Below are 13,569 nucleotides of genomic sequence, written 5' to 3'. Positions count from 1 at the left end.
GTTCTGCATCTTACCGATGAATGGCCAGTCAGTGGTTTTCTTCGAGGCGGTGAATAAATGAAAGACTGTAAGAGGCTATAGGATTGTCTCCACGTGCGGCGTGATCGGAGGGGCTACTAGTCTAATCATCGCCTTACCGTCATAGCGCCTTTTTTTCCCCTCAGCAAAAGAAAATCCGACAACCCCAATTTGCTTGACCATGTCTCGGGTTTTCTAGGCACATTCTTCTTATTTTCCATATCGATCCCTCGACGAACAAGTTCGAGTCCAGTATCTCTAAAAGCCCACTTTGCTCACATTGCCCACCGATATCTCCGCAATTCTCGTCCGCCATACTCAAGTATGGGTTCTGGCTCTCCTCCAGCCCCAGGGCCCAAGCCCAAGGCGATCCCTTCTCACCTATTAAACGGTGGCTCTCCTCTTAACGGCACATCTGTCGCCTCGAGGGATGCCCGCGAGCGGGACAGCTTGAACTCTTCGATTCGCACATCTTTCGCTCCTCGTGTCCCCGTCGAGTTTGACCAGCCTGAGTCTGAGACGCAATCAGCCGAACATGCTAGCAGTTACGACAATCCCCGTCGCAGGTCTTCAGTGACCAAGTATGTTACTTTACTGGGCCAATTATATAGCACTGACTAACTCATGACGAAATATAGGCCTTCGTTACACGATCCAGCCCGCGATCCCAGAGACGAAGCTGGCGCCCTCACCCCACCAGTTACTGCCAGCCGCCCCGCTAGTCCGTATACGTTGGCCCCCGCAGTCGACTTTGATGGCCTGAGCTGGCCCTGTGAGTCCTTTCAACGCCCTATTGCGGGCCAGTCTACTGATACTGTGTCTACCTGACAGGTCCCGGAACGCGGGCGCGGCTTGAGTCATCACCCGAGGAAAACGAGGAGCGCATCAAGAAGCTGTCCGGAGCTGTTCGGACAATTCTCGAATGCCTCGGGGAAGACCCAGAGAGAGAAGGCCTCCGGGAAACGCCTGATCGGTATGCGAAAGCCATGCTCTACTTTACCAAGGGGTATGAGGAGAACGTGAGGGATCTTGTCAATGGCGCTGTCTTCCATGAAGACCATGACGAATTGGTTATTGTCAAGGATATTGAAGTGTTCTCGCTGTGCGAACACCACATGGTGCCCTTTACAGGCAAGGTAGGGCCCACTGAAGTCTCTGGTTCTGGGATATCGCTAAGACAATAATCTCCATAGATGCATATTGGTTACATCCCCGATCGCCGTGTCCTCGGTCTTTCCAAGCTCGCCCGCCTGGCAGAGATGTTCTCTCGGCGACTACAAGTGCAAGAGCGCCTAACCAAACAAGTCGCGCTTGCAATCTCCGAAGTCCTGAAACCTCGTGGTGTCGGTGTGGTCATGGAATCCGCGCATCTCTGTATGGTGATGCGTGGAGTCCAAAAGACCAGCAGCACCACAACCACCAGCTGCATGCTCGGATGCATGCGCTCCAGCGCGAAGACCCGAGAGGAGTTCTTGACCCTTCTGAACAGGAAATAATTTTCAACCAATCTGTACTCAACATTCTTCCTTAATCGGTTACCCCTCGTTTTAACAGTGGACGGTATTCATTTACGGTGATTTATGGAGTTTTGGCGGTTTACCTCTCAACAGGTTACGACAGGTTTCGTTGGATTGGGCATTGGGATTTTCGATTTATTTTTTGTTCCCCTTTCATTAAACAGGACCGAGCCAATGTCTCGCTCACGGTCGTTTAGCACTGTTTTGTTTTTCGATTTTGCATATATTACGCACTCACATAGATTTGCTCACCGCAGCCTCCAACGGCTAAAAGCATTCAACTTACAGGGCAGGTATTTTGATTACCGCGGATGCCTTCTCGAGGTCATCGTTAATAGACAAAGAGGAGGCATCGAAATGATTCAACCATTCGCCCGGCGCGCTAGTTCATCTACAATCTTAATGTGAGGCTTGAACTCACTGTTTGGAGGGCCCGAGGATGAGATTGATTCAACTGTTTTCACCTCGGCGGTCCTCCTCTTTTTTTTGTACAAATATACAATCTCAACAATCTTAACTACTGAATCTATTACTAGATCTTTGATACACATATCTTCAAGGTATCTGCGTTTCGGGTCACTGCTTTGACAACAATTAGAACACAATTGAAGTGAAGTGAGGCATGAATGTGGAACAAGCCCGATATTATCATATAGTAACACTTCTTTCCATGCACCTTTTCCAGGTAGAATTCTCTCACTTGCCTGGGAATGTTATTGCGCCTTTTTTTCTTTTTGTTATTGCTCTCATAGGCAGTCTGTAACACTGCCTGTTTTTGGCTCCCTTCACACCTGGTTTCTCAACATCACGCATCTTTAACACTGCGTCACATCATGGTGCATTCTAACCGTCGCAACCACCGTGAATTGGATGTCGCCCATTCTCTTGTCGATATGGCACACGTTCCAGGCGTGAATGAGGGCATAGATGTAAACACCCAGCCACAGCAACCCAACCAGCAGAGACGCTCTACCACCAGACTTCAGAATCAGAGAGGGGCTAGGGCAGGAGGAAACACCAACAACAGAAATGCCGCTGGTATTCGTCGATACCCTCAGCTCAGGCCTGCCAACGTATCGATGGGACTCAGAATTCAGAACCCGGCTCCTATGAACATGAACAACGGAAACCAGAGTCTACAATCCCACCTCATACGCCAGCAAATTATCGCTGGAATAGCGCCTGAAAACATAATGACCATAAACCAGCAGCAGCCACAGGCAAATGGCAGCAGGCAGCCTACACCTAACTTGGTCCAAATTACCAACGAAGGCGTGTCTTTTCCCTCTGTATCTCCAGCAACCTTCACTCCTCACATTTCATACCCGAACCCCCCTGGAAACGTGAATGAAGCAATATATCGTCCGGTTGCTCATCCTGGACGTTATGGACAGTTCTTGGATGTACCTGATGTCGGGCCGCAACCTACTCTCGAACACCGTACAGCCCCTATTACATGGGAATCCGTGGCTCCTAACTTTCCCTGGGGACATCCAGCATATCCTCCTCCAGCGCCCATGGGTACGAACACTCCGAGAGTCGCCGCACACACCCAGAGACCTTACGGGTATCAGTCATCTCCCAATCACCTTGCGAGCAACTTCAACCCGAACCAGGCTGGCTATGGAGGTGCACCTGTCGTTAAGGACGAAGTGGATGTGGACCAGGGTCAGCAAGGCATGCCACCATACCCGAACCCAAGCCTTGATTGTGGATTCCCACCTGGAATAAATGGTCCCTCTCATCCCTTTTCGGTCCATCCGAAGACTGAACCAGACGCAGACCAGCTTCTGCAGAGCATTCCAGACTACCCAGTTCCTCCCTTTGGTGGTGGATTCCCTGATTCAATCACTGGTCAAACACAGGGCTTTCATGTTGTTCCAAAGGGCGAAACAGACATAGACGAGATTTTGAAAAGCATAACGAACTACCCGATCCCTAATCTTGAGATCCCTAATATTGAGGATGGACTTTCTGGCGGATTGAGTGGTAATACACATGGCTATCCTGTTGTTCCGAAAGGCGAACCAGATGTGGTCCAGCTTCAGCAGGACATGTCTGGCTATCAATTCCAGTATTTTGATCGCGGACTCCCCGCTGGACTCAATGGCCATACACACGCCCCTCCTGCTGTTCCAAGAATCAAACCGGAACACAGGCTTAGCTTCACCGAGCCATATGGGATGGGAAGACTTGCACGTCCTTACACGCCCCAGGCCTATAGATCCATGAGCACCGGGGTTGGCCAAGATAGAAGTCAGCACCCGAGTGTTGTAGGACTAGATGGGCTTACTGTGATTCAGTGGCAGCCGCCTCCGAGTCCGGAATTGGTAAAATCTCGGCACCCTTCTGCTGCGCCTGAAGACGAAAAGGACCAAAAGCCTGCCGGAAATGACGCGTTACAGACTATTAACATCTTGCACACCATTATGACTCACCCTGATATTGCTTTACGAATCACCGAGAATCTCGGCATCAAAGACCTCATCAATTTACAGATCACGTCAAAGGCATGTCGTACATTCACCGTCAAGTATCTCCCGAAAATCATTCGACTCCAAGCTCTACACAAGTCCAGAGTGGCGTGTCATATTTTTCCATGGAGATGTTACCAACGCTTGTGGTTTAAGAGGCCCGTGCTAGAATACGATGCCCAGCGCCTTTCTGGACTTCATCCAAACGATCCTGTCACAGCCTACACCGTCTCCCTCCGCTGGTTGCAAATGGTCAGGTACCGCGACGAAACTGTCCACTCCATCATACATGCCCTCACAAGTGCTGGTTATGGCTTTCCATATCGTTACAAGCCCACCATTTTCAAGCTATGGTTCTTGATGGATATCCCCGACATGAAACGCCGAATGTGGACGATTCAGAACAAAAACCTCTGGACAGACCTCGACCTCTTCATGGCAACTTTGTTCATTGTGCGTATTGACTTGTACGTCAAGACCGCTCGCGACAACGCCAGTGGTGGCCAGAGACGCCTCATCATGGCTCAACCTGGTCTCAAATTCTGCCTTGATGTGCTAAATGGAATCATCTTGAGAACAGAAATGGAACTTCTCAAGGAACTGGTTCGCTGGCGTTACAACCCTCTCCCTGGTGAGATCCTTCAAGGCGATTTCTTCGGTGTGCCGGCTGCTGAGGTCGGTTCATTGCAATACGAATATTACGGTAAGAGCCAGCGAGATGTGAATAAGAAACTACAGCGTCCAGATCAAATCGTGCTTCTTGAGGCACGCAGGCGACAGCTTAATCTCAATGACATGTACCAGCGTATCTTTCTCTATGGTCAGCCGCAGGAATTTACGGTGTGTGACCGGCCGAATAGTTTATGGGACGAGGAGATCAAGAGAGCGGCTCACAACCCTGATGTCCCCCTTCAGGATATTCTGAGATTGGATTGATCTGTACTTGATGCAGGATTCTCTACTATGTGTATTTGAGCGGGTGAGAGGTGAAGGAACTTTGTTTATTGCGTCGATAACGGAACCGATATGAATGGATGATTGATGAGAATATGCGTTTCTTTTGTGTACTCGAGACATCGGCGGCCAAGCTGCTTTGCAGCAGAACTCCTAGGGAAAACAGAAACAGAAAGTACATTCTCAAAGATCACCCTGCTTTCTGGACCACGGCCAAAAACCGAATTCTACATATATATATTCGGCGCTTAGGGTTTGATCTACGGTAACAGACGGCAGAATATGGTAGATAACGGGCAGCACTAAGCCCCGTACCAACTACTATAGACTAGTCGGTTGCAGATGCACACAGAATTTTCAGATAGAGGTTTCAGGCAAGCCAGACTCATGATTACCGGAGGGTTGCTGGACAAAACATGGTGTTGAGCGCGAGAAGTGACGCCAAGTCACGTTATTGTTGGTTGTGTCCGACTTCGGCAACAGCATCACGTGCAATACGGTAATTCAGCTAACCTACGCACCTCCCAAGCTGTGGAAACCTTCGACCTGTCATCAAGTTACCACCAACGGGATGCTGTCAACAAGTCCGTCATCCGATCTTATCCTGGACGCGAGGCAGCCAGAGTATGACTACTCGATGCACAAGTAATATGTTTTCCCATCAAGCCGAGGCCGACTGGCTTGTGCTGGGCTCTCCTGGGTTGAATTCGGAGTTCCAAGGTGATCGATCGAATCCCGCACCCCCACCGCCTTATCTACACACCTTTATCCCAGCATCCGTGTTACCGCTGGCTGCGCCGGGGCGTGTGAATGACCTTGAAATGGGCGGGTTTTATGTGTGGGCTGTCTTTAGTTCCCTTCTACTGTGTGCGATGCGGTTCACGGAGCCGGGCTAGATATTTACCGATATTTTCTCGGTCATATTAATGTATCCGCAAGGTACGTATTGTCGCTGGGAACTAACTCGCATTTTCCTTCGCAGCGCTTTAGATTTGACAATTACCAACGGTCTCGGGAACTCTATGGCGCTGCTGAACTAATTAATAACCGTTTGGCGCCCGACAGTGGGTTCTACAATTCGCCATGGGTTGGCCTTTCCTGGAAAACGCACCAACGTACTACTATCGTGGGGCACTGGTGTGGCTGATTTCCCCCCCATCTGTCAATTTTCCCAGTAAAGAGAATTGGGGATAGACCTTGTTCTCTCGCATGGTGAGGGGATCTCATAGCTTCTTGCGCTTCTTGGGGGACTCCAAACCATCGACATGGAACAGTCAGGTCCGTTTTGCATGTCGAATCCGTGATTGCGCCTGGTCAGCGGAATTAATAATGTGCTATTCATCCTAAAACGACATATCAGTGCGGGAATACGCACCCGGCAAGACGACTGATTTCTCTACTAGTTGTGTCCCTACTGTCCGGCGCCGACAGTGATACTCAATATTTGATTATTCCCCGCACAGCAATCCTTATCATTTTTGGGGCTCAGCTGCAACCAGGCCCATCTGTCCTTTGCTCAGTGGACGCTCAGCCTGTGTTCCCGTTGTTTGTTTTACTATCCGTAGATGGGCTTTCTCTGGCGACAACATCAAGGACCGTTTCTACCGAGATGACGGATTCCGTCGTTGGGAGGTAGCAGGCGGCAATTCCATTGAATGAATCTGGCAACCGACTACACAGGCTCTGAAAGCGATGTTCAGAAAGTACCGCAGACTCATACCGCAGGTTCTTGCTTGGGAAGCGAAATGGGGAAATCAGATACATTATAGTTGATCTGAAACTGCCCAAGAGTGCCGCATAAACCCACTCCAGGCAACATGGCACGGATGTGAGGCAAGGGCAAGGCTTGCCGCTCCTGACGAAGGCATTCTCCACGATATCAACATTGGTCTGGGGCAGTGGCTGGAGTCGCTTGATCTTATTTCAGCGCCTACTGAATATTCTCTCGGCGCGGGGAGAAGCCCTCGACCTTGCCCCCGCTGTGGCTAACATTTCCAGCGAGGCTTTGGGCCACATATTTCGTAGTAAAAGCCGCACCCCGGCAGAAGAACAGGCAGAACAAATGCCTGGGCTTAAATCTGTCGCCCAAGTAAATTGTCTGTCGGGTGAATGCCTCCGTAGGCCAATATTACCTACCTAGTAGACGAGAACGCGCATTGTAGTCCTCATTAGCTTGAGGACTACTATCTTTGAGGTGCGTGCCCCCTTTCTAAGTTCTTACACTAACTATATTTCATTTACTCATGTTGCCTCCCGCTTTTTGTTCTTTATTGACGACATCAGCGTTTCCGACAGAACCCTCTTCACTCCCAACCCCGGAAAAACAACCGGTCCGTACCACCCAATCGATCCCCGACAGAAAGACTTCAACACGAGCGACTCACGCTTGACGATCCAGGCGAACGAGGACCGCTGTTAAAAACTCCAACACCCATTATCATCGCCAGATTTTGCGGCTTCCCACCTGTCTGGCATTTCGTACTGTCGCGTTTAATCATCGACAACCTTTTTTTTCAACCAGATGCAGCTGGAGGCGAAGATTTCATGGCTGGATCCCATAGGAGTCCGGGTCTAAAGGACCAGTGGAGAGGTTCGGGCGACGCTGGAGACCAACGTGGCCGTGAGAGGCATCGGCCTCGAGGTTCCTATCGTGATAGAGGGAGAGACAGGTTTCGCGACCGAGAACGTCGCCGTTGGTCTAAACCTGATCGCTCGTCACGGTCGCCGCCACCGCGTTCCTACCCCGATCCAGATAACGAACCTCAACATCGTGAATTTTCTATTAACAACGCTTCCACCCGTGAATCTCCGGGCCCGTCACACTCGGACATACGCTCCAAACAAAAACCAAATCGCTTTCATTCCCCTGAAACCATCGACCATCGCGGTCCCGACTCACTCATGAGGTCCAATGATAGAGATTATCGCAGAGAGGATTCTCCATCAGCACCTCCATCGAAAAGAAAAAGAACACGCAGCCCGTCGCCTGGCGGTTTCCACAGCCGTCCGCCTACTCATCCCCGAGGTGCACCCCCGAGACACGGTCACGACTTCGACCGGGGCAAAAGACGAGGCGGAGGAGGAGGGCGTATGCCAGGCCGTGGCAGGCCCAGTCGAAGACCGTCACCACGACGCGGACGGGACCGACGAAAACACGAGGGTGGCCCTCGGGATTTGTCACGGCGCAGGCATTCCAGATCTCCCGGCTGGGACGATAAGCCGTATACGCACCCGAGTCGGCGCTTCCCTAGTCCTCGAGCGGATGACGAAGTCGAGCGGGGCTCGTATCACCGATCACCCTCTCGCAACTCTGCAGGTACTCTAGACTCGAGACCATCAGCGTTTTCTCGTCGAGGATCTAAAGGCGATACTGCGATGTATCCACCCGCTTCGCCGTCTCGAGAGAATCCAGACTTTGCCGCGGACGCAACGCGTGCATCAGGGCAACGTCGTCGCTCAAGGTCTCCAGCTAATTCCTATCATGGATCTACTCGTTCAAATTCTCCCTATTCTAGCACGCGAGGTGGACGAAATGGGCAGCACTCTTCACACCACGGCCTCCATAGGTATGATATCATATTCCTGACTTATCGTTCGTTTTACAAGAACCATACTAACACACGAATCCAGGCAAAGTAATCCGTCTGGAGATACTACCCCAAGCTATAACTCACATAGCCGGCCCCCTTCATCTCATACTACGTCATCACACGCCCATCGTGATGGACAGCAAAGATACCGTGAATCACACCAAGATCATCGCCCTTCTGCATCTGGATTTGGTGGTGGTCCCATTCCTCATGGCAGAAGTCGTTTTAGCAGCCCTCAGCGTGATGCTGCTGAGCCACGAAGTAGACCAGGGCCTCCCAGCCCCCCTCCGCCTGGCCCCCCATCAGAAAATCCTCCGCCCCCGCCTCCACCTACAGAACCCCGATCACACCGAGAAGCATATCAAAACTTCTCCAATCATCAAACTGCAGGTCAGGATTCGCGAGACGAAAGCTCAAAGCATGATCCAGGGGCCGGCACTGGCCAAAATGGACAATCGGACTCGCGTCCGCCGGACACGTCGTCCACCCCCAACAAGGGTGGCAAGATCAGCTTTGCTTTCAAAGCCAAGACTGGGCCACCAACTGCTCCTAAACCTATACCTGATTTAACTCAACGAATGCTAGCGCGGGAACCTCCTCCACGTGCTCCTGAACCCCCCCGCAATAGGATGTCTAATGGACCACCGCCCAGGTTCAAGCCAGAGCCCCGTTTTGATCGTCGTGATCGCGATCGTGACCGACATCGTGACAGGGATCGGAATCGAGGCCGGGGTGACCGAAGAGACTATAGGGAGCCACGGGAGCCACGGGAGCCACGTGCTTTCCGTGATCCTCGAGATTCCCGTGAATCCCGTGATTCCCGTGATAACAGGAGAGATGATCGTCGGAGTGACAATCGCCAAGGTAAACGGAGAAACGACAGGGCTCAAGATTTCCGTCCGGACCGTCGCCAGGAGCGCTCTCCAGAGCCGGTTAAACGATCGAGGATCCTGCTTCGACCCAAACCGCGTCCCACGATTTCCGAAGAGTTTGCCAAGTCAGACTCGGTATATTTCCGCAAACCTGGAAATGAATCTGTGATTGGTGCCGGTACGTACGGCAAGGTGTTTAAGGCAATCCATGTGTATACGCAGAGAAAGGTCGCATTGAAGAAAATTCGAATGGAGGGTGAGAAGGATGGGTTCCCTGTGACTGCTGTTCGAGAGATCAAATTACTTCAACACCTGCGCAACCATAATGTTGTCAGTTTGCTTGAAGTTATGGTTGAAAGGAACGAATGTTTCATGGTCTTCGAGTACCTTTCACATGATCTCACCGGTTTGATCAACCACCCGACTTTTGCTCTCACGGCGGCCCATAAGAAGGATCTTGCAAAGCAAATGTTCGAAGGATTGAATTATCTACATCACCGAGGTGTTCTACATCGGGATATCAAAGCTGCCAATATTCTGATCAGTAATCAGGGGCGACTGAAATATGCTGATTTCGGTTTGGCCCGGTTCTTCTCAAAGAGTCGCCAGCTCGATTATACAAACCGCGTGATTACTATTTGGTACCGGCCGCCCGAGCTTCTGCTGGGTGAAACAAGATATGGACCCGCCGTCGACGTCTGGAGTGCGGCCTGCGTGTACGTCGAAATGTTCACGAAGAAGGCAGTCTTCCCTGGAGAGGGAGGGGAGATTAGCCAACTCGATAAGCTTTATAACCTGCTAGGGACGCCAAATCGGACCGAGTGGCCCGATATCGCTGAGATGCCTTGGTTCCAGCTCATGAGGCCAACAGAACGGAAGAAGCGAGTATTCGAGGATGTATATCGGAATATCCTGTCTCCAGCTGCGTTAGACATGATTTCGCAAGTCTTCCGTTACGACCCAGCCAAGCGTCCTACTGCTGAAGCGGTACTTGACCATCCCTATTTTCATTCCGAGGAACCAAGTCCTCAACAGCCAATTGAGTAAGTTTATGTATTTTTTACGCTATCGTACCTATGCTAATTGTTTTCAGATTGGAGAATATCCAAGGTGACTGGCACGAGTTTGAGTCCAAGGCGCTTCGGAAAGAGAGGGACAGGGAAGCCCGACGGGCGGAATATCAGAAGGATAAGGAGAAGAGGAGAACCGCGACAGCGCAAGATGAGCGAGAACCCAAGCGCATCAAACAAGATACGCGTGGAGGGGTGACGCCTTCAGTTCCACCGGTTGAGCAACAGTAGTCTCTAGAAAGCTGGCTCTAGCATTCTCTTTTTCGACGCGGGGGACATTTAACCTTCCATTATGGAACATTCTTATCCGCAATATAATTTCAACATTGGGTTACGTCCGTGGGCTTTGTGACAAAGTACCTGTAATAATACTTTTTACAGATAAACTGTACTCCGTAGTAGTCGCTCTTCTGTCCCGCTGTATAAATAAATGCCTAGTCTTGTCTACGAAACAACGTTAGTGACCGTGTTTCGAAACAACTGACAATGCCAGGTTTAAATGGGTCTCAGCAATCAGACAATGCCATTGGACCTCAAGCTCAACCAGCAAACAGCCTATATGGCCGTCTTTACAAGCGGTTGAGTACATCGGATTACCAGAGTATGTTGTATCATACAGTTCATCACAAGGAAACAGAGGTGCAGATGCATAAACGGAACAGTCGAACGCACCATTAATCAATCTACTCAGGGCATTGTAAGAGCAGCGCATGCAGGGACTAATATGCAGTGCATCATATACAGTATAGGATCATAGTTCGTCGACATAGCCGGGACGAAAAAAATGGGATTGTCCCGTCATTCAGGTCATCACCGCATCATGGAGCTGGAGAGCCCTCGTGATGATGGTTTTAGAAGCGGGTGGAAGGTTTTTCTCGACACACTCATCGGAATCGCTGGTGCAGTGGTGAAGTAACAAAGTTGCAGGCAGCGATGATTTGAGTTGGTGGTCTTGGGTTTAAGGAAAAGAAAAAAGAAAAAGAAGAGGGAGAAGCAGAAAAAGCTGAAGAAAAGACTGGCAGCGGATATCCGGCCGGAGGAACGATGATGCGGGCCGTAGAAGGCGGGCCGGGTGCTGATTGGCCCAACGCCACTGGAGCTCGAGAGGATTGGGGCCTCAGGCACGCGATGCCAAACCTTCAACTTTGCAGTCACGATCAAGTTCTGAATATCCATATTTCAAAGTTACTATTAATTCCGCCTCAAAAGTCTCTCTTCGTTTCCAAGCTCTCTCTCTCCATATTTTCTCCGTGAATTATTCCTACTTTCTGTCTGACCTCTTATTTCCGCTGTTTCACCATCACGATTACGATTCTGCCACGATTCTTCTCCTCACTCTCCCCCTCTCTACCTAACACTCGTCCTTGAAACCTCCGCTCGCCCTTCGCCCTCCCGCGCTCGTTCTTTTTGCATCGCTTGGATTTTTGCATTGCCCTAGCGTCGGTTTTGTCTTCGTTGTAATTTTGCTATATCGACGACTGTACGTTGAACGGTTCTGGATTTTTCCTTTTTTCCCTTCTTTTTCCCCCGATGAGAGCTCCCTCTTGAGCCACCTCAAGTCACCTGCCCCCCATGGAGAACGCAAACCTGTGGACTCGCCGAAACAAGTATGTCCCAATTGTTCTTTGGCTGTCTAATTGTATGCATGTATAATTCCGACTAACGCTAAACCCGTTACACCTTTAGTACCTCCAAGCTATCTCTGTCTATGGCAGGGACTGACAACAAAGAGGGTGGCGCCAGAGTTGACCTTTCCCGCACAACGAAGCGTTTCGGCCCTGACAGCTCCCACGGCCGATCCAATCCCTTTAATGCTCTCTCCCCTCTCTCCGCCGGCGTCTCCTCACCATCCACGAATGCTTCGTCTGCATTTGGCCTCGGCTCGGGTGCCTTTGCGTCGTTCGGAGCTCCTAAGACACCTGGGGGCTCGTCAGAGGTGAGAACCCCTGGCGAACGGCCGGCAGATCGGGGTGTGTTATCCTTGGAGGGCTTCAAGTCGAAGGAATCCTTACCGGCGCTTAAGGAGCACGCTCTGCGATCGACTTGGATTATCTGGTACCGCCCTCCAACACCCAAGTACTCCGACTACGAAAAGTCGACCGCACCCATCGCTTCTATCTACTCCGTGGAGAGTTTCTGGTCGATATACTCGCATTTGAAGAGGCCTTCTCTACTTCCTACCGTTTCAGACTATCACATCTTCAAGAAGGGAATTCGTCCTGTATGGGAAGACGAGGCTAATAAGAAGGGTGGAAAATGGGTGGTAAGACTGAAGAAGGGTGTGGCAGATCGGTATTGGGAGGATCTCCTCTTAGCGATGATTGGGGACCAGTTTGCGGAAGCTAGTGATGAAGTCTGCGGTGCTGTTCTCAGTGTGCGGAGTGGTGAGGACGTCTTGAGTGTCTGGACTCGGATTGACGGTGGGCGGAACATCAAGATCAGGTATGTATCTTGATTCTTATGTGGACGGGTTATGTTGCTAATACATTACAGGGAGACGATCAAACGCCTGCTTGCTTTCCCCGTAGACACAAACATCGTGTGGAAGAGCCACGATGACAGCATCGCCCAACGCTCTGCCATCGATCAGGCCCGCCAGGAGAAGGCCTCCAACAGCCACCATCATCACCACAACCATCACAACCACCAATATGGAGGGGACCGCCGAAGGCCAACGACGACTGACGACTCTGCGGGGGATAAAGGGAAAGGGCCGGCGTCTTGACATGCTTTATCTGACTCTGTGTTATGATCATGTATAGTAAAGAAAACACAAAAATCATTGGTATGATTTGGGCACGGGGCATTGGGGCGAACATTGCGTGTGTTTATGGCTTGGGGTTATCTGTTTTCGTTCTTGGATCTTGCGCTATCACTTCTGTCTCATCTTTACGGAGGACATCTCTGCGACTTCACACATGGATGTGGGGTGGCACCAGTGGAGATATCTGCAGGTGGTGCTCTAGTTATACTGTCTATTAGTAGTATCTCCAAAGTAGAGAAAGCAACATCTGTTTGCAGCATGAACCCGGTTTTTTTTTTTTTTTTTTTTGCAATTGCGCCCTTAGTAGGTG

The 13,569-nt window shown here is 50.6% G+C and overlaps 5 protein-coding genes across 5 annotated transcripts; all 5 read left to right on the top strand.

Moving 5' to 3' along the window:
* Positions 1 to 342: 342 nt before the first annotated feature.
* Positions 343 to 1,514, top strand: GCH1 (GTP cyclohydrolase I; the record flags this gene model as incomplete). The annotated part of the gene is made up of 4 exons (XM_041693950.1): positions 343 to 599; positions 657 to 790; positions 850 to 1,154; positions 1,212 to 1,514. The coding sequence occupies 4 exons, from the start codon at positions 343 to 345 to the stop codon at positions 1,512 to 1,514; spliced, it is 999 nt and encodes a 332-aa protein (XP_041559829.1).
* An 84-nt stretch (positions 1,515 to 1,598) lies between these two features.
* APUU_60682A (uncharacterized protein) lies at positions 1,599 to 1,943 on the top strand (the record flags this gene model as incomplete). The annotated part of the gene is made up of 1 exon (XM_041693949.1): positions 1,599 to 1,943. The coding sequence occupies one exon, from the start codon at positions 1,599 to 1,601 to the stop codon at positions 1,941 to 1,943; it is 345 nt and encodes a 114-aa protein (XP_041559828.1).
* A 425-nt stretch (positions 1,944 to 2,368) lies between these two features.
* On the top strand, positions 2,369 to 4,945 carry APUU_60681A (uncharacterized protein; the record flags this gene model as incomplete). Its single annotated transcript, XM_041693948.1, has 1 exon — positions 2,369 to 4,945. The coding sequence occupies one exon, from the start codon at positions 2,369 to 2,371 to the stop codon at positions 4,943 to 4,945; it is 2,577 nt and encodes an 858-aa protein (XP_041559827.1).
* Positions 4,946 to 7,507: 2,562 nt separating this feature from the next.
* CTK1 (putative protein kinase) lies at positions 7,508 to 10,726 on the top strand (the record flags this gene model as incomplete). The annotated part of the gene is made up of 3 exons (XM_041693947.1): positions 7,508 to 8,529; positions 8,594 to 10,468; positions 10,519 to 10,726. The coding sequence occupies 3 exons, from the start codon at positions 7,508 to 7,510 to the stop codon at positions 10,724 to 10,726; spliced, it is 3,105 nt and encodes a 1,034-aa protein (XP_041559826.1).
* A 1,341-nt stretch (positions 10,727 to 12,067) lies between these two features.
* Positions 12,068 to 13,220, top strand: APUU_60679A (eukaryotic translation initiation factor 4E; the record flags this gene model as incomplete). Its single annotated transcript, XM_041693945.1, has 3 exons — positions 12,068 to 12,102; positions 12,182 to 12,937; positions 12,989 to 13,220. The coding sequence occupies 3 exons, from the start codon at positions 12,068 to 12,070 to the stop codon at positions 13,218 to 13,220; spliced, it is 1,023 nt and encodes a 340-aa protein (XP_041559825.1).
* Positions 13,221 to 13,569: the final 349 nt, after the last annotated feature.

Source organism: Aspergillus puulaauensis, chromosome 6 (genome assembly GCF_016861865.1).
Source record: "Aspergillus puulaauensis MK2 DNA, chromosome 6, nearly complete sequence".
In the NCBI taxonomy this organism is placed as follows: domain Eukaryota; kingdom Fungi; phylum Ascomycota; class Eurotiomycetes; order Eurotiales; family Aspergillaceae; genus Aspergillus; species Aspergillus puulaauensis.
Note: the sequence above shows the minus strand (reverse complement) of the source record. Positions and strands in the feature narration are given on the sequence as shown.